Source organism: Ammodytes marinus (assembly GCF_949987685.1).
Source record: "Ammodytes marinus genome assembly, chromosome: 3".
Taxonomy (NCBI): domain Eukaryota; kingdom Metazoa; phylum Chordata; class Actinopteri; order Uranoscopiformes; family Ammodytidae; genus Ammodytes; species Ammodytes marinus.
Genome location: NC_137232.1, coordinates 23,949,346 through 23,969,345, shown reverse-complemented (window position 1 = coordinate 23,969,345; position 20,000 = coordinate 23,949,346). Strand labels below are relative to the sequence as shown.

Sequence of the window (20,000 nt, the reverse complement as noted above, 5' to 3'; positions counted from 1 at the left end):
AGTTATTATAGAATTTATATAGTGCTTTATTGGAGGTCATTCAAAGACACTTTACATCAAACATATAGAAAATCATACTTATAGAAAAACAAAACAAAATACAGACAAATTAAAGATAAGGTTTGGAGTGGAGTCCGGTGTAATTATGCTTTCTTAAAGAGGTGAGTTTTGAGTTGACTTTTGAATGAGTTTATTCAGTCTGAGATGCTGATGTTTGGAGGGAGGGAGTTCCAGAGGGTTGAGTGCAGTTACATAAAATGCTTAATGTCTGAGTTTAAAAATGCGTCATGTCACTTTAGACATATTAGTAACACTTTATTTTTTTCTAGATAATGCATATTTCAATAAATAAAAAGTTCCTGTACCCCTATTGACAGTAACAAGTATTTATTAGGGCTGTCAAATTAACGCGTTAATTTCGATTAATTAATCACAGAAAAATTAGCGCGATTAAAAAAATTAACGCAGATTAATCGCACTTTTATAGTGCCCTTTGACCCGGTGCAAAAGGGGTGAGATGATAGCGCAGCTGTACCTGTAGTTTGCGGACACGGCCCACACGGGATTAAAGAGTAAAGAAAGAAGCATAGAGAGGGTTCTATGGATGTTTTATGGGAAGCTTCGGGCAAATAAGCATGAAGGTAGGAAGTTATTTTATGTTATTCTCCACAGTGTCTGTGAATTATTGATTTAGTGGGTGCCTAATTAACAATGGCCGCGTTTCCCAGATGCGATCGTTCTTTGGGGCCAAAGAAGGGTCGAAAGAAGGGTTCGCCAAAGAAAGAAGGGTTCGCCAAAGAAGGAGCGTTAAGATACGGGTGTTTCCCAGATGGCTTCTTAAGTCCCTTCTTTGGAGAGCCGTAAGATGAAGCGAAAGAAGCATCGAAAGAAGTACTTTGGTGGGAGCTGTCCACCGCGGTCGTGCTGAAACTGAATAAATCGATGCCAGGCAAATCGATCACCCACCTCTTTATCAGCGCATAAGTCACACACAGCGCCCCGTGGTCCCCCGCACAGGTTCAATTAGTTTAAGTATGTAGCGTTTGTGTGGGTGCGAGTGTGTGTGTGTGTGTGTGTGTGCCAACAGGTGTATCCAAGTAGTAATCAGGCCCATTAGCGCATATATACCCCCGTGGATATAGGCACACATATGTGAGAATGGAAAGAACCGGCGTCAAAAGAAGCAAGCGGGCACCGGCGTTTACCGCAGAGGAGATGGGCGTCTTGGTGGACGAGGTCTGGCAGCACCAGGATATCTTATTCGGGGGAACAAAGGGCAAAAAAAATATCACCGTCAAGAACCATGTTTGGAAGGCCATAGCCCAAAAGATGTCCCCCTCCAGCCCATGTGGTCTGCGTGACTGGGGCGCTATCCGAAAGAAGTGGCAGGAGTTCCAGAGCCAGACTAAGAGGAAGAGTGCCAAGGTGAGGAGCGAAGCCATGGGCACGGGTGGTGGAGCACCGGGTGGGACGACCCTCACTCCCGACGAGGAGAAAGTCCTCTCAATTATCGGGAAGACGGCCTCTGAAGGCATTAGTGGGGGCATCGATGTGCTGGGGGACGAGGGGCTCTCATTAAGTGAGGATGAAGAGGAGCCATCCGGGAGCAGAGCAGGGACGTGCACGCCACCAGGAGAGGACGACCCCCAACAACCATGGCCTGTCCCTGCGCGCCAACCAGCAGGGCCCGGTGTCCGTATGCGTGGAGGCTCACGATGGCGGCCCGCGATAACAACCTGCACCTGCAGTGAGACGCTGGTGCGCCTGGAGAGGGAGAAGCTGGAGGTGCTGCGGGGGATGGAGGGCCACCTCCAAAGACAAACTGCCCTGCAGGAAGAGGTGGTCCGGATGAAGCAGGAGAGGTTGGAGCTGCACCGGAGACAGCTGGCGCTTGCAGAGGCCCAGTTCAACCGTCCCTCCATCTCGGTGCCAATCATCTTTCCCCAGGATTCAGGTATGGGTATTTCAATGTTTTATCTGCATTACCCAATGTATCCCGTTCAATTTCACTAATCAATCTCCCTTCATTGCAGGTGATGCAGAGGCCCAGCAGTAAATGCAGCGCGGAGCCCCCCCCCCCCCCCCCCCATCATATGGTTTCAATAAACTACTTTGGTTTCCTTTTCAACCATGTATTGTGTGGATCATTTTGCATTGAAATGAGGGTGTCAAATAGCAACAAAAAGTCCCAGGCAATTTGTTATTTATCTAAGCGTAGGTTCATGACATGTGCGTATTGTGCGCCCTTTCAGCACAGCATGTTTTGCGCTAATTTCCCACTTGTTACATGGTCACCTCAGAAATGTGGGCACTATACTCCCACATACTGTATGCAACAATATTTCCTTAACAATCCAGTGCCATACTTTCAGGTAAAGCACCCGGACACTGAAGCAATTAATCAGTGTGCAGGACGTTACATGTAGCCTACATCTGCTGGTTCTGTTTATTTATTTCAGCCTTCAGGCCTGACAGTGGTTGTGGGTTTATGGTTGTGGGTTTATGGTTGTGGGTTTATGGTTGTGGGTTTATTAGTGATCAGTGCTTGGCGACTTGTGGTGAAGGGGTAGGGGCTGGGGTTGTTGGACCTCAGAAGAGGTGGATAAGTTCCTGTCTGGTCTGGGCTCCGGCCTGATGCAGTACTGCTCGCACATTGCGGGGGGCGGGGTTCGGGGCTTCGTCCTCTGAATGTTGCTCTTCAACAGGAGGCGGCTCATCTGCGCCAACGCGCACTGCAATGTTGTGCAGCATGGCGGTGACAACAATCACTTGGCAACACTTGATTGGTGACAAGCGCAGCCCCCCCGACGAACGATGAATGCACCTGAAGCGGGACTTCCAAATGCCAAACACCCGTTCGATCTTCGTCCTGGTGCTTGTGTGGGCCTCATTGAATCTCTCCTCCTGTGGTGTTGCTGGGTTGGTTACCGGCGTGACGAGGTAACTCCGGAGAGGGTAGCCACTGTCCCCTAGGATGATGCCCCGGCCAAACACTCCTCTGCCAGCCTTCTGCCCCACAGCTGAGTTGGCCCACATGAAACTGTCGTGAGTGCTGCCTGGCCACCTGGCGACGATGTCAGTGATGAGGCCATTGTGATCCACCACCACCTGCGTGTTTATGGCCGCGTAGTGCTTGCGACCAATCCAGCACGGATCCACCAGGGAGGGATTGTGGATTGGAATAAGGGTGCCATCTACCAGACCGATCACCCGGGGGATCCCAGCCACTGCGTGGAACCCTTGGTGGACCATGCGGACCTCGTCCCGTGTGGTGGCCATCTTGATATGGGTCCGGGCATGGCGCAGGAGAATTGGTGTCACAGCTGCCACACTCCGTGACACCGATGCCTTGCTGAGGCCGGTGCCGTCCCCCACCACCTCCAGGAAGCTCCCCACTGCGTAAAAACGCAGAGCAGCCAGGAGCTGCACCTCCGGGCTGAGGGCAAAATTGCAGCGGGTTGCTCTCTGGATGTGTGGAGACACCAGAGTTATTAGTCGTTGGATCTCCGCACGGGGCAGCCGGTACTTTGCCTGGACGGCCCGGTCTGACAGCACGTCCAGTGGGGAGAAGTTCTGACGCACGTAGGCGTTAATGTAAACCGTCTGGCTTCGCGCACGGCGACGCGGCTGGTTGGCAGCGAGAATTTGCTGTATTGCAGCCATGGTTTCTCACACGCGCGGACTTTGGCAACGCCTTTATATAGAGTAGCAGGTGGATCCGCTCTCAATGAGGTTCAGCTGAATTCAATTCAATCTGTTTCCTTGATATCTGTGAAATGCCACAGGGTTGTTGATGTTTTTTTATGTGTAGTACTATAAACTCTTGTGTGTGGAAAACGTAAACCTGTAATTCATTAAAAAAAAAAATTCTCTATTAGTTTATGTTTATTGCGCCAGGTCCGCATTGAGCATTGTTTTATTATTTCGAAAAGTGGAGGAAATAAATTTCCCTACGCGGCATGATCACTGACGATTTGGTCGCTAAGAAGGTTGAAAGAGTGGGTCAGCTCCGTCGTACAGTTCCATCTTAGTGAAAGTACTACTTTCGCTAAGAAGGAATCTGGGAAACGCATTCTTCTTTCACAGCGTTCTTAAGTGCGCTCCAAAGAAGAACTCTGCCCAAAGAGGCTCTTTGGGATTCTGGGAAACGCGGCCAATGTAGGTTCAAAACTCTCAGTATCTCTCAATCTTCCGTCTCACTTTTGTTTGCTAGCTGCCTCGTCTCCCCCATAAACGGTCAGTCTTCCCAGCATATGCAGCCTGCCTTTTTTCCTCTTTTTCGGCGAAGTTCCTAATTTTATTTAATGTAGAAAGCTGGCTGAGGGGAGGAGACAGAAGTTACGAGAGAGAGAGAGAGAGAGAGAGCGAGAGAGAGAGAGAGAGAAACTGTAGGCTATACAGCTGTTTATAAAAAGGCATAAAAGTGTCATATAAGTATGCGATTAATTTAGATTAATTAATCACAGAGCCTGTAATTAATTAGATTATTTTTTTAATCGCTTGATAGCCCTAGTATTTATATATAATTAAGGGTTCAAAAAAGCAAATTTTTTCAAAATATATATATGGGATTTAAAAAACAAAATAATTGGCCAATTTAAACGTTATCGTAATTTTTCTCAGAAAATAATCGGCATCGGCACCCAAAAATCCACATCGGTCGGGCCCTAATGTATGTGTGTGAGCATTAAGTCATGAGTGTGAGCACACTGCAGTGACGGCTGGCTAAATCAAGTAAGACGGATGCGGAGCACGACAGGACTGTTCTTTCCCATTAACAGGAAAAGAGACTTTGTTAAGGACTAGTAATTGTCACTGTGTCCCTCACTGTGAGGCAGAGAGCAGCTGATGATAATTCACCCTCAACACAATCAGCTAAGACCCTGAGACTGGCAGTGTGTTCACTCATGTAACACACCTTCAAATTAAAGGAAATGTAATACTTAAATTTCTCTGGTAGTTTCGTAAAAGGAACAGTATGAGGCTTAACTTAAACCAGTGCTATAACAGTAAAGACATTTCTTAAAGTATATTAAGATGATATGGTATGTATAAAAGCCAGAAGCCTCAGAAAAAGTAAATTTTCGGGCTTATTAATATGGTACTTTCTTTTTGTTTGGGTTATCTGAGTGCCCAAAATACATACTGTTGCCGACAAGTTAAGGTGCCAATCGCGGCATCTAATGTACCAACAATACAAATATTGATAGTAAGTAGGGTTGAGCGTGATGAATCGATTCCTTTAGCAGTCCTTGTTTCAAACAAACTCACTTGGTTAAAAGGTACACTGTGTAACATTTTAAGTAATGTATTAGCTAAAATCAATATCCTCATTCATAAATATGTCCTTATTTGTGTAAAATCACCTTTGCCAATAATCTGAATTATCCTCCTGAGGGAAGAATTTAAATATTACATTCTATACATTGAAAAGGCGAGTCTTATGGAGAAATCCATATTCTTCCGGTCTACGATCGGCCGAGAGGGACATAAAACACTACGTGGTTGGCTACTAGCAGGCAAATGCATTTTTACTCGCTCCGGCAGATACACAGCACAGGGAGGTCTTATATTCAGATATTTGCTAAAGGGAGTGTTGTTGTATTATGGAACGGCCGCTGTGGCACGAAATTCCAGTCTCAACAATGTTTCCTTGTACGCAAATATAACTATCGTCTACAGCCCGTTGTTTTCATGTAGTGTAACTTGTGTTTATGCGTTACATTATTCAGCTGTTGCCGTGATGTCGGCTAACGCTGATGCTAATGTTAGTAACTAGCTCTCCGTCGCACAATAGACTGTAGGTTGGTGTAGCCTCTGATTTAGTGCAATGTTTCAGAAATAATCAGCCACAGACTGTTAGGTTCTGTGGTCAGACTTAGACCTTTTTCTGATGTTTTGGTGAGTTAATTATTTATTTATTTATTTAATTTTTTTTTTAAAGTTTTTTTGCAATGGTGACTTACTTTTGTTTGTTTGACAATAAGCATTGGGTAGGCCATATTGCCATGCATTTTCATCCCGCAAACAGAGCCACTGTAAAATGACATTTAGAAAAACAAGTACACTATCAGCCCTCGAGGAATTACTACAATCCCTCGATCTTGGTATACACTACTGGTGGTGTCCATCCCTAATATTAAATGTGAGAGTAGATATTATGCTGAAGGGGTTTAAGAGACTATGCATCACACCATTGATTACATTGCTATGGGATTTACAAATCTCATATCAGATGTCATATTTGCTTGTTCTATCTGACCACTCATCCATTCAATCATAGTCATTTCTCACAAAACTGTGCGGTGCAGCTGTGCGGATGTGTTTATCTACTTGTGAACACTTGAATAACTTACAGGCTCTTCTTTATGCCAATGATGTGTTTACCTTTGTTGTGTTTTCTTTATTTATCCCACCTTTAACATATACTAGTTATAGAAGGCATTTGAATGACCTCAATCAGAAATATGAATCATTATAAAATGATATCTCAAATCAGGGATCTCAAGAGTCGATCTGCTTTATCAGTGTTGGGGGGGAATTGTATTCCTAATGATTGGTATACATATTTACTTTAAAATAGAGTATTATGTTTGGGACCATACATCTTAGTTGGATAATGTGTGGGTTAATTCCAAGTAAACTAAAAATAACAGCATTCAAACAAACTAAATAATAATAAGAAACGTAAAAATCTGTGTTTTTGCTGCAACAATAAACATTGGCCTTCCGTTCGCTGAACAACTACTGTAGACCCTGGTTGAACTCAACTGCCAACCATTGCTCCAGGTTCGCCAGCTGTCAACAATGCCCCACTATGCTATGTTAAAACAGTGGAACAGTCTCATAACACACAGAACTGCAAACATGTGAACTCTTGAGCTCGCAAACCAATAAACAGAAGCCAGTGGGTGAAGTGAGAATCAACACTCGACCCATCTCAGAAATGGAGCCATGAAATAGAGCAAGGATATCCACAAACGGACACAATTTGCACAACATTACACTAGTCGCTCCACCACCAAGTGCAGCACAAAAACAAAGCTATAAAGCCTTACTAATGTAGTGCTATACCAATCTGCTATTATGTGTGAAAACCCACAAGTGCAATCCCCAAAGCCTGAACATCTGTGACTTTACCTGCAGGCCACTCTGTTAACTCCACCACCTTCTTGCTTGAGAACTTGAGAATTTTACGTTTGACCAATCATTTATCTGATCAGTAGCCTTGTTCTCAGCCCTCGGTCCGTTCATATAGGCGGCCACCTTACACATCGTGACATGCTCTACATTCAGATTAATAAACCTATTTGTAGCCTATTGTATGTTTTTTAACGTCTGTGCCACTGAACAGATTTATGTCAGGTGGATTCATGTAACGCTGCGGCTGCACGCGATCGTTGTAGTTCACTTGTGCGATCCTAAAGTCACAGACAAGCCTCGTTAAATAGCCTAATATGAATATAAAAATGATATAATAATTTAAACTGTGATCACTTGAGGAAAATGGATCTGGTAATAAATCAATCAGGCTCTTCAATGGAAACTGTCACCTAATGTGTCTTGACGTTAATGTATTTCACTCCCCATTTAAAAGAAGCGACAGTCTGTTCTGTTTACTGCACAGTAGGCTTTAGGCACTGTAAGCAATGCTGTGCCGCGCCAGCTTTATTACTTTACAGCTGATATGCGTAACTTTTTAAAATAGACTATGGCTTCTCATACGGAAGAGAAATGATTATCTTGACAAAAAATGTTTGCTCTGTTTTTTTCTGAATTGCCGAGGAGATTAGATCAGAGTTATGAGACAATATCCCGTTAATTCTTCTCCATAGGCTGCCGCTACCATAAACTCATTCGTTAATATTTCTAACTCTAGTGGGAGGAGCGGAGATTTCTTTTTTTCTTTTTTGAGAAGTGGAGAAGTGGGAGGATCAATCATTTGTTTCTTCTGTTTCCATGGTGAATCATGTTATCAGCGATCCATTGACGATGGCTTTTATGCACACGCTCCACCCAGAGTGAACACGCTCAGAGTTGATAAACCCAACGCTGATCCACTGTTCTGAAACCGAAAACCCAGGGTTACTCATCAACCCAGAGTATGTAAAACCAGCTACATGAAACAGGCCCCTGGTCAGGGGATTTGGACGAGCTCTAGGTGCTGTCCTTCTGCTCTTTCACAGTAACTGTCATATTTTGATGCATTTTTTTAAGTAACTTCAACAGAATGCTTTTAAAGATAATTGTAGGCACACCAGTCTGCTCCAAGGCAGTTTTATTTACTGCTCAAAATCACATATTGCATATCCCAAATTTGCTTCAAAAGGAGGTTTTAGTAGAACAAAAACTGCTGCTCAAACCTGGCAACATTTTGTAATTGAAGATTTTGTTTTACAGCCTAAATAATAGTCTACGGATTAAACACAGTCCAGTATAGTTGATAAAAATATATATAATAATTAGGCCCAGCCTATTCATTTAAAGGCATTACCAATACAGTTATTCATTATAATAATTAATCTTATTAAGATAACGTGGTTATCTAGTCAGAATAAACTAGCTAGTGGCTCCTATCAACATAACTCTTCATTGTATATTTAAGTCTCACACAAACTAACCTGTGTTGTCAACTCAACAGTGAAGGCTTGTAGCTAGCTAATGTAACGTTAACATTATGCTACTTTGTACATTCAGCCGATAATATTTTTGGTTATTTTCAAAGTTTTTCTTGTCCTTACCTCGAGGCTGAAACAGGTGCTGGTGTTGTTAGCCGCCGTAGTGATGTAGGCCTACTCATAAAAACATCAAATGGGCTACTGACTTCTAAATGAACAGCTAGCAGGTAGCTACAAACACGAATTTAAGCCACAGAAGAAGCAGAGAAGGCTATCATTCAACATAACCATACAGCTAAAACCCAATTAGCCTTGACCAACTTCATTCGTTTATTTTTGACAGGTCGTAACCATGGACATGGTCGTAACACGTTTTTTGTTGGTCTGAACTAGCAATAGAGCGCACACCCTCATGATGTGTTCAATGAACGTTGGGAAAAAACGGTCTACTTCTGGATAAACCCTGCGTTCCAAATCACATTCTTTTTAGGGGGCCAAGCCCGTGCTGGGCACGGAACCCTATTGTTTTTGCTGGGACTTCCTTACGTAAAAGTAGTGCTGCAGCCCAAATCATAAAGGCTTGGGACATGCCACTTGCATGACTAGATCCAGGTCCGTGCCTGGTACGCAGACCAAAAAATTCAGACATGCCGACCACTAGGTGGCGCTACAAAAAAAGGAAAACGTGTATAACTTCCACACCGTATGTCCGACAGTCAAAAATGGCCACGCCCATTTGCGCCAATATAGATTCTTCGCTACTTCGCACAAACTGTCAGTGACCAAAACATACTCCTTCTACAGTTTTTGCCCGATGTGGACGAAACCAAAAGCATTATGCTCTACCGACTCCCACGAGCAAAAGTTCGATAAAGAATTTTTCTACGTCCATCGGAAGACCAAACGGTAGCACTTTAAAAATTCGCCGATTAGCTTCCTTGTAATACCTTGTACGTAAGTGATCATAAATCCAAAACTATACATCGTATCAAGACAACATTTTAGAAATATGGTCGTACTGTCCTAACGAACATCCTCAAAAAAATTGTCTCTGCAATTTTTTTGCCTTTTGGTCTATAACTCCCAAACCGAACATCCCACATTCAAAAAATTTACATCCCCGGATTCTGTGAAGCGAGGGGCCGGCGCCGCGGATGACGACGACTGATCCCGAGTTGCATGGAAGGCTTGGCCCCCGTTCACAACTGCTTGCAGTTCTAGTTATTTTTACTATGGCCTAAGCATGCTGGTTTGCATACTGCAAAATGCATTTGGATGTATAAGTCCACTAGGTGTTTTTAGCAAATAGCATACTCCTGCATTTGACATCATGCATTGGGAAATCCTAATTATTTTTCTGGCATAGTATGAAATTAGACCTATCAGGAACGCAGGGCTGCTTCAATTCATTCAGCAAACAGTAAATTAAGTTGTAGAAATAATAAGCCTATCATTTGCCATTGTGATTGTACACTCTATTCAATTTATCAACCTCAGTAACTACTTTTTTTTTTTTTTTACTTTTTCTAGCAGCACACAACCCTGTAATTTGTGTAAATAATTGTCCAGTAACGCTGGATTATTCTTATTTAATAGTCATAATGACTAATGCATTGCACACACATGCTGGTACTTCCAAAACACTCTCTGGGCCTCTGTTGATGGAACAAGTGGAGCCAAAACCGTCACCAAATTGAACCACAAGGTGGTGCCAAAAATGCGCTCCTTCGTTTTCTTTTACCCAACCATCTCCTCTCACTAAATCTCATTTCAACATCACGCTCAATAATCCCTTCTTTCTTTAAATAAAAAAAGGGGGGGGGGGCATATTGAATGCGTAAAAGTCCAAAGTCCGGGTCTGTAGCACAAGTGTAAAATCAACACTTAGCCACTACGCTACGGCATCAATAAGTCCCTTGCTTAATTTACGGTCGATCTGTAGGCCTATCAGTCCACTTAAAGTTAACACTTTATCACTATTTGCCATCCTATCGTCCGTCACGAGTCACGACTGAAGCGTGCTCTGCCTCTCACCAATTAACAATTTGTGAGTCCCTTGTGAGTCTCGGATCAAGTGCTGCACAAGGACAGTTTCTATTCATAACAACAACATGCAACAATTAGCCTGCGTAAAGAGTTTTACCAACGAACCCAGGAGAATGTGCAAAGAGAAAAGGCTCATCGACAATTTGGACTCAGAATCCAGACAGGTTAAAACATAATTTCATCATCATCAATATCTCAACTTCCGCTTCAATTGCCTACACAATGAAGAAGCCTCTCAAACCTTACATTACAAAGCAGAGTTAGTGAGGCACTGGCATAGGTTATCAAATTGGCATTAAACCATTTAAAACATGTACACCGCTTTGCATGGTGGAATTAAAATGCATTGCGTATTTTGACTTTAAAAAACTCGACTGCCTTACCTGGTGATCTGTGTGCTCCCTCTTGTCCAGGTTTTAAAAAAGAAATAATGAAACAATCTCAGTTAGTCTGGCTCAGGTTGTCTTTGTATGTTGCCCGCAGAAATACATGTCGTTTATGGAGAGAAGCATGATTGCAATGTAACTCAATTCCCCCCATCGTCCACTAGCCCTTCGCCTCTCTTCCTCCTAAACCCCCCTTATCTGGATCTTGTTCCGCGCCACCCTCCACCGCCGGGATTCACAGCCACAGATTTTAAAAATGCGTTAGCGATAAAGATCAACAGCAGTCCGGGTAATTTTGATCTTTAGATGAACGGATCCTTCCCGGCTTTATGGGGCATTACGCGCGCCCGGTCGATAAAAAAGCATCCACATTCCAAATAGTTGGAAGCAAGTCAAAGAAAAATCCCTCCTTACTTTATCCCCCGAAGACAAGCAGTCCTTTTTTTAGTTTTATTTCCCCTTGTTTTAGTCTTCTTCCTTGAAATCTGACAGGCCTGCTGAACTAGAAGGTGTCAGGCTTGTTCTAATGGTACCGGTGATGCTGCATGCGTATCCCGCATCCCACTTACCAGTGAGGGAAGAGCGCAAAGATAAAAGAAAAAAAGAGCCAAGCAGTGGTTTCGCCTTTTGCTGTGCCTGTGCTCCTGAAGAAAAGGGACCAGTGTATCACGCTCTGTTCAAAAAAGAAAAAAAACACCTCCTTTACATCTCGTGGCTATATTGCTTAGTCCTGCACAGTCGGCTGAATCCACTGCGGTCCGGTGGAAAGATGCTGAGCAGGATCTGAGGTGCAGGCGAAGTCTCGTCCCTTCCCTCTTGCGCGCACACACTCGCATTCAGAGGGGATTTTTTTTCGTGTGTGTGTGTGTGTTTGTGTGAGCCTTCCTTCCTTCCCACACCGCGGGCTGAGCCAGACGTGAATAAAGGGGGATGAGACGCTCTCAGGACTCTTGGTGCATTTATAGGCGCGACGAAAACTCAAAGCTTTCCAGAGCTGCGTCTTTTCAATACGTGAGAGCTGCCAGCGAGGGTAGAAAGGCACATCTGACATGAAGGAAAATTCACATTTTAACAGGAATAAGACCACCTTTTATCCACTGTAAGGTTCACTAGTGGTTATAAAAACCCCAAATTAAAAACAACAGAGAGGGATAGTGTATGTGAGTGTGAAGCACAACTTTATTGCAATTTGCTCTATAAATGTATTCCTACCTATTAATTGCACCCCGGGCAGGGTAAAATGTAAACACTTTTGTTTTTAAATATATATATATATATAACCCAACCCACTGGGAATGGAACAACTTGAGGGTAAATAGAGCAGTAACAAGGTGTTCTCCTTCTTGAACAGGTAAAAGAACAACACAACATACACAACTCCTCCAGTAGACTTCTTACTGACCTTATCCTCAGTCAACGAACACACCTACACAGGCCTGGCTTGCACTTTTACAACTGTCATAGTCTCCAGGGATTCAATAGGTGAACGATAAGGTCATACTGCGGCTTCGTCTTGGCCTTTGGTGTTTGGTTGAGCTTTCATTTTTATCACACATACCTCCGCTCATCAAGACTCCAGAGCGATTAGTAGTTAACTGTGCATTGGGAAGGTTTCAGTGTGAGATGGGGGCTGTCCATTCTGTAAAGACAGAGATGAATCACACGTTCAACAGCAGTGGAGTCAAATGTCTTTTTTAAAGACTAATAGTAAATGTAGTTAAAGATGAAGGTTGATATAACTGTTCGCAAGAGCTGGGAAGGGATATTCGAGATTAATATCTTGACATTCTCACCTCAGCTAGACACTACCGCCCTCTGTGCGCCCACCCATCACACCATACATGTCATTACATTGACATACTCAATAGCAGCCAATCCACATGCAACCGTATTACTCAAAGGAGAACTGCTTGGAGAATCGAAGAACTGTGCCAAGTACAAGCGGACAGGAGGAAAATAAGTTTGAGAGATACCTTTCTCCGTGATGGCAGACTGGGGGATGTTTTCTTGTGACAGCACTTGGATCACAACAACACAAAAGCCCTATTATTCCTTGCAAATCACCTGCAGTATCAAGGTATTCACAGGAGGGTTTTCAATATGGCCTCAAGGATAACAGTGGATTAATGAATTATGCTGTAATTTGTTCATACACAGTAGCAGATTAGTGTCTAGAAATCCAGGCATCAAGATGATGAATATGTATTTGGTTATTTGGTATTCTCCAAACCTATTGGAATAATCGGTATTATTATTTTGCATATCAAAAATTTGCCGCTGCTGCTTGCACGAAAATAATTCATGACAGGATGATTCATCAAAGACAAATGCTGTGTTGTTCAATAACAAGGAGGAAAAGTCGTTAAATGCTTTGGAGATGTAGGAGAAATTAGATGTTTTTATTTATTCGAAACACTCTTCTTCGCTGCAAAACATGGTGGCTATATTACCCCCCAACTGGACCACATACCATGGTTAACATCAGTGCAGTTCGCCTTACATTTCTAAGAAATATTGCCTGAGGGAACAATACGTTTTACTCGAGCCATGAATGAGACAATTAAAACAGGATTTATTTTGTTTTGGCAAATTCAGAGTCTCACATAAAGGCATCAGGATGCACGAGTTTTGAGAAGAAAATCTCGGCTTTATTCAGCAAACCAAACCGAAGATGATTTCTGCATAAAGTTCTTACTTGTACATTCAGCATCAAGTCTTTTTGTATACAGTAGCCTCCAAACAATGTTAAACTCCACATACCCCATCATACCTCTTCTGACTGGTCACAATTATGTTCATATTCGTTCATTAGTCAGGCAAATGCCCTCTTAAAATAATGGCCGAAGTCACTTTTTGGCCAAAATTATTTTTTTGCTTAAATCATCTCCTCATGATGCTGGCCACCTCTGGTAAAATGGCCTAAATCCTCAGTTGAACAGATCATGTGATTTTACTTGACATAGGCCATTATACGATATTACCAGAATGTCAAGAGTGTGTTTTAGGCCATTTTATTTTGCCTAAGTCAAAATTTACTGTTAATGTTTTTTTCAAGGACACAAGTGTGTAAAATGGCTTAAGTCACAAGTTAAACATTATTATAAAGGGTTTATTCCTAATATCTTACATAATTGACAGAAATTGTTATTACAATGTCAAGAGTCATCTTTTGACATAACCTGTTTGAGTGAAATTATTAATGAATAACATATATTCAATCTTTGGTTAAGTTTTTTGTGTTTCCTGAAAACACTGAAAAAATTACTTAGGCCATTATTTTAAGAGGGTGACGATATCAAACAGTAAAACAACAATTAGAATTTGTCAGTGTGACTTTTGGTGTGGGCTAATTCTTATGGCAGGTAGCAACGTGAATCACAATGAGCTTTATTTACCGTTATTGGTTATGTTTGGTGATTAAATTTCAATTTACTGTCCACCCAACTGCTGCAACCTCATCCGCCAACACATGTTCTTATCTAAGGTCACCTTAGTCTCTGAGGGTGTATTCACACTGGGAAAGTCCGCTAGTTCACTTGCTTTGGTCCAGACCAAATAGAATTTAGATTTGTTCTGCTTCTCTTTTGCAAGAGAAGCAGCATTACGAAGCAAAACCACACGTGATATGAGGTCATTCATTCATTGGACAGATGCTGGGGTGGAGAGAAGCAGGAAGCACAAACAGTGCGAAATACTGTATAAACTTGAATAATATGGGGTTAAAAATAATAAATTGTCCTGAACCACGGAACAGGCAAACTTGCCTAGTGTGAGCTAAGCTATCGATAGCATTGGAGAATGTTCGGATTTTCATGTAGGCTAAACACAATCAGCACACAGCATTAGATTGTCCGTGCACAACGTTTTCACATGTTTTCAGAAATAGTCGAGGTGGTTTGGGCAAGGAGGGGCCACAGGTGTGTGTGTGTGTGTGGGGGGGTCTGCAGCATGCACTCTCTCCGCAGGAAGTACAGCAAGTCGGTAGTCCGCTCAGTGTGTTCTTCCTATTTTTTTGACCATGTCGGGGAGACTGGAGCTGACTGAATCGCCCGACTCCATTTTCCGGTCGGAGGTCAGCCCGGTGTATCTTCGCCTTAACGATAATATCAAACCTGTTTGATAATGTCAGAACGTCAAGACTGAAATCGGGTCGGTTGACCACCTCACACCAAATGACTGAGATTACGGGCGCGCGCCACAACTGTCAAGTAGCGTGAAAAGTTGTGTAGTGTAAGCCCAGCATTAGTTGGTTGTTAACACACATCAGTCTACTTCCTCCTGAAAACACCTCACTCGGATACTGTAATCTTTGAAGACTGGAGGCCCTTTGCAAAGCGGCCCATCTAATCAAAAGCCCTTTCAAAAGGTAGCTGAAAATAAGCAGATGTACATTTTGAGCCATAACATTTTCCTCTTAGAACTCCCCATGCTGTCAGAGAAGATTCTGTTATTTTCTTAATCACTTCTAATGTATAGTAAGATCTGGTCCCGCTACATTTCATACGTTTGAACCTGGGCCTGTATACTCTGTGGGCTAAATTTCCTCAGGCTACGCTGAAAACAAAAAGCGAACAGGAATGTTTTTGATCATCTACTTTTGCCTTTTACATTCAGATCACAAGTCTATTCAAACTTGAGAAAATGCATTTTACCATAAATTGTGTCGTATGGATACATTTTTAGAAGTTTAATTTCTTCTAGAGAATTGTCATTTATATTTTTTGCTGAAGTTCTGTGTATTTGTAATGCCACGTCTACTCTCAGGGCTAGAGCACATTCCTCGACACTAGGTATATTAAACGGCTGACAGGACTAGGTTTTATTTATATATTTTGCTTAATTTCTGTTTTTGTCTGATAGCTTAGTTTGGCAATGAGACAATTAAATACTTATTTTTACATTTGGCAAAAAGGGTAGGGCATTGGATCTGTTTTCTCCCAAGAATCTATGCACCCTATGAACATTTTGACACGATCACACACGTTTCCTAACGGTAGATATTAAAACTGTCATGGAATTGAAATATCAACCTTTAAAAGATGAGAATATAGTCAATTAATACGAGGTGACACAATGTTTAAATACAAAAATAGAACAGATCTTTAATGTTTGCAAACATGAGTCAAGACAACAATCAAGCAATGGGATTGTGTGAAATGACCACCGATAGGCAGTCAGACAGAGAAGTTATAGCAAAATCTAATCACGCACGAACCTCATCCTACGTAAATAGCTTTCAGGGTTGGAATAGTGAGACATAACAACCTTCACCATAAGGTCAGGTCAGAACTTTTGTTGATTAACTTCCGTTTATTTAGAGTCAAGATGGCATTAGTCTTATATAAACACATAATTATTATGACTGTAATAAAGAATTCCACAACATTCCCTTCTCTTTAAAATAAATAAATAACAAATATAATTATTCTAAAAAATGGTCTAATAATTAAAGGATAAACAAGTTTATATGGAAAAACAAAAGCGTATTAAAATTCTACATGATGGCCTGTGAGATTGTCCGCCAAGGCCTGAGTGGCCTTTCAGGTGTTTTATCCCCTTGACCAGTGTATTCAAAATAGACGGACAGAAATCACAGGTCATCATCACCTATACACATAGAAGCAAACCCACCCCCTCACAATTGGCAAAAGGAGGTCAAAAGAATTCTATGCACTAACTATACTTACTATAACAGAACTTATCATTTGGAAAAAAACCTCATAGGTCGTTAGAGAGGAAAAAAAAAATTTCAGACAGTTCTGTTTAACAAAAAATTAAACAGCTATGCTTAAAATATTTAAATCAAAAGTAATGTTATATGGCAGTATAATTCTAAACAAAACTAAATAAAATGCTGTAAGAAAGAATTAATGTTAACTATTAAATGTAGATTAATATACCGTAAGGGTAATGTTAAGTTGCAGGATATAATTAAAGGTTAGCATAAATCAAAGGCCTGGTGTTCAGGTGTCATTATTTCATTGTAGCCATTCTCATCGTGGGATGCAGAGGAACACCCACATGGCAGGATGTTTCTTCGGGCTCAGGAGTCAGCATGCTACCTGTGGGTATACGTTCCTGGGTCAGAGGTTCTAGAACATGACCCTTCGTAGGGGCGAACACCTTTACCGTGTGCCCTTGTTGTCATCCTTCCGGGATTTCTTTAGTCCTGTAGTCGTGGGTCTGCCTCAACCCTAGGCTTGAAGCATGCACATTCGGTAGAGTGGAGGCCTACGAGCTTCCTTCGGTCAAGAAGTGCAGCTGCTCAATGTCTGGGAGTGAGTCGGCCACATCCCAGGGATCAAAGGATTCTCGTCTGGGAGAACGGAGGAGAGCATATTGCTCCACCTTTCCTCCAACCACACTGGCTATCCATCTGTGTAGCAAGGCTCTCATGCAGGTAAGGGTACAAGTACAGAGACACAAGAAGGCACCAAACATGATTAGGAATGGAAAAAGAACTTGAAGGGCAACTGCTCCCCATGGGCCTAGCCTGTCCTGCAACCATTGTTCCTGAGACAAATTAGGCACTTTAAACAAAAAACTCTGTGAGTAAGTATTGAGGCCTGTTGTGTACCAGTACCTGTTAAAATCAAAAAGGGAAAACTAAAACAAAATCATCATATTTTAGATCAAAGTTTTCTAAACAAATGTGTGAACACATTTTAACCAGATAAAAGGTGAAGTGAGCTAAAGAAAAAAAAACAATACAATGGGTATTATTGTGTATCGCTATGGTGGCTTTTAGGTCGCAGGACTTTATCAAATTTAAACATTTTATCAATGTAGATCTTCTTTCTTCGGGCGGTCAGAGGTCCTAAACCTGTTGAAAGAGTGATTATCAATCTCTCCTTCCTCTCACACACATGCATGCAGTCAGTCACAATCAGACACACATGCCCGTTCATCCTTTCACGCTCTCTCTCGGACACACACACACACAGGCACTCAATTTTGGTGTCCCATGGTCACTCAACCACACCAGCACACATACTCACTCATACCCACACACTCCCTTTCTCTCTCTCTCTGAAAGGAATCCAATGTTTAACACTGTTAGGGACACACTACATACTTTAAACAATAGTTTAAAATAGTTTTTTGAAGCCTAGTTAAAACAAATTGGTGCTATTTGTAAATAATTCATTTCTATTCTAGAAATTTAAAGCAACAGCAGAATCTGATGGGGTAACTCAAAGTCTGCAGCTAGTCTCTCAATTAAAATATGCGGCTGCATCTTATTAAAAGCAGAAGAAAAGTCTGCAAATAACAGTCTAACATGAGATCCAGGCTTTTCTAAATGTTTATACATTGTATCTATAATAAAGAGCTTTGCATCATCTACACTTTTTCCAGTTTGATAAGCAAACTGTAATGGGTCAAGTTTTCCACTAACCAGAGACATGATTTCGTTCTTAATTTGTTTACCTTAAGCTCTAAATGCAAACAGATATTGGCTCTCTGGATGCAAATTAAAAAGACAACACTGTTGAACCTAAACCATGACTTTGTGGTGCATTAATGGCTGGACTCAAGAACTTTCTGAAAATAATCTGAAGTGAACTTGAAAAGGTAGCTTCTTTGATATAAATATATTTTGTGGCGAAATGTGTTTACTCAGATGTAGCTTGTGTGCTTGTCTGTTTGAGAGGCTGCTATGGCTGCTCTCAAGGTCTGCCACCTTATCTATTGTTTTTACTCACTGCCGTCTGTGACTGCATGTAGAAATAAACCTTAGAATGAGTTACTCTCTCCTGTGTGTGTGAGACTATTTAACTGATAAAACACACATTGTAGAATCATAAAGTAAATGTTCCTTGCTTCTTTCACTAATCATGTGCATTTAAATGTCTAATAGTCAATAAGCTAATTATCTGAGTCAAAAGGAAACGTTTATTACCACCAAGTTGAAATGAAGGAAAACAACATTGATAATATCTCAAGTTCATGCAACTTACTTAGCAACGTAAATAGTTTTAGGATACTTTCCAGAAGGAGTCCAAGGGTCAATCTCCTCTCATAATTGTAGGCACTGTATTGTATGTAAATGCTTCTCTGTATCTCATAATTTGTTCCTCAGCAACAGCTCTCTCTATAGAATCTCTGTGTCTGAGCCACTGCATAGGCAGCAGGAACAAGAAAATATAATAGATCTCAACATTACAGCTAATTTGCACAACAATTTATTTCGGCAATTAACTTTTTAACTTTTGGATTTACAAAATCAAAAACTATAGTCAACATTCAACAAAGATAATCAATTCTGACTCTGGTGGTAACATCTTGCTAGTCATATCTCACAGTTGTCTTATATTATCACTGCAAATAAGAGTGTTCAATTTCAACATCAAACAGCATATACTCTTTGAAGGGGTACTATCAACCAAAATAGACACTGTGGACCCATTTATTTCTACTGGCATTAGTGGGTCTTCAATAGGGGAAGAAGAAAGTTTAATTGTAGCTGCTTGAATTAAATTTGTATGGTCTGACAATTTTTCCCGCAGAAGTTACACTGTCCTTTTCTCCAATTGTTTCTGAAGTTATTGTTTTGTGAGTAGTGTGGGGAAGTGTGTGCTTTGCTCTGCCGGCTGATGTACTTTGGTTCTATCGCACTCACTCCTCCCTTTTTGATCCCTGACCCTCCTGCTGCATGCAAGTCTATCTCCCTTAGTGCTTGAACTGCAGCTGCTATGAAAAGTAATTCATCCTCTTTATTTCTACTTACATGTTGTATTGTAGCTTCTTCTATCTTCTGAGTTACTTTTGGGTATGAGGATACAATAGGCACATCAATCATGGACGACGGGAGTGGTAGGCCGGCCTCTATCAGAGTGGCCACAAGACTTTGTGGTGAGGGGAGGGGTACTCTGCCGTTTCACCCATTTGAATATCATGGCTTTAGCATTTTGTGTGGGGTTTGATCCATGACACTGTTTTATCTTAACCA

At 41.7% G+C, this 20,000-nt stretch overlaps 1 protein-coding gene across 1 annotated transcript; it reads right to left on the bottom strand.

The window, feature by feature from the left end:
- Positions 1–2,589: 2,589 nt before the first annotated feature.
- On the bottom strand, positions 2,590–3,663 carry LOC307248419 (putative nuclease HARBI1; the record flags this gene model as incomplete). The annotated part of the gene is made up of 2 exons (XM_080024817.1): positions 2,590–3,463; positions 3,551–3,663. The coding sequence occupies 2 exons, from the start codon at positions 3,661–3,663 to the stop codon at positions 2,590–2,592; spliced, it is 987 nt and encodes a 328-aa protein (XP_079880943.1).
- Between the last annotated feature and the right edge of the window lie 16,337 nt (positions 3,664–20,000).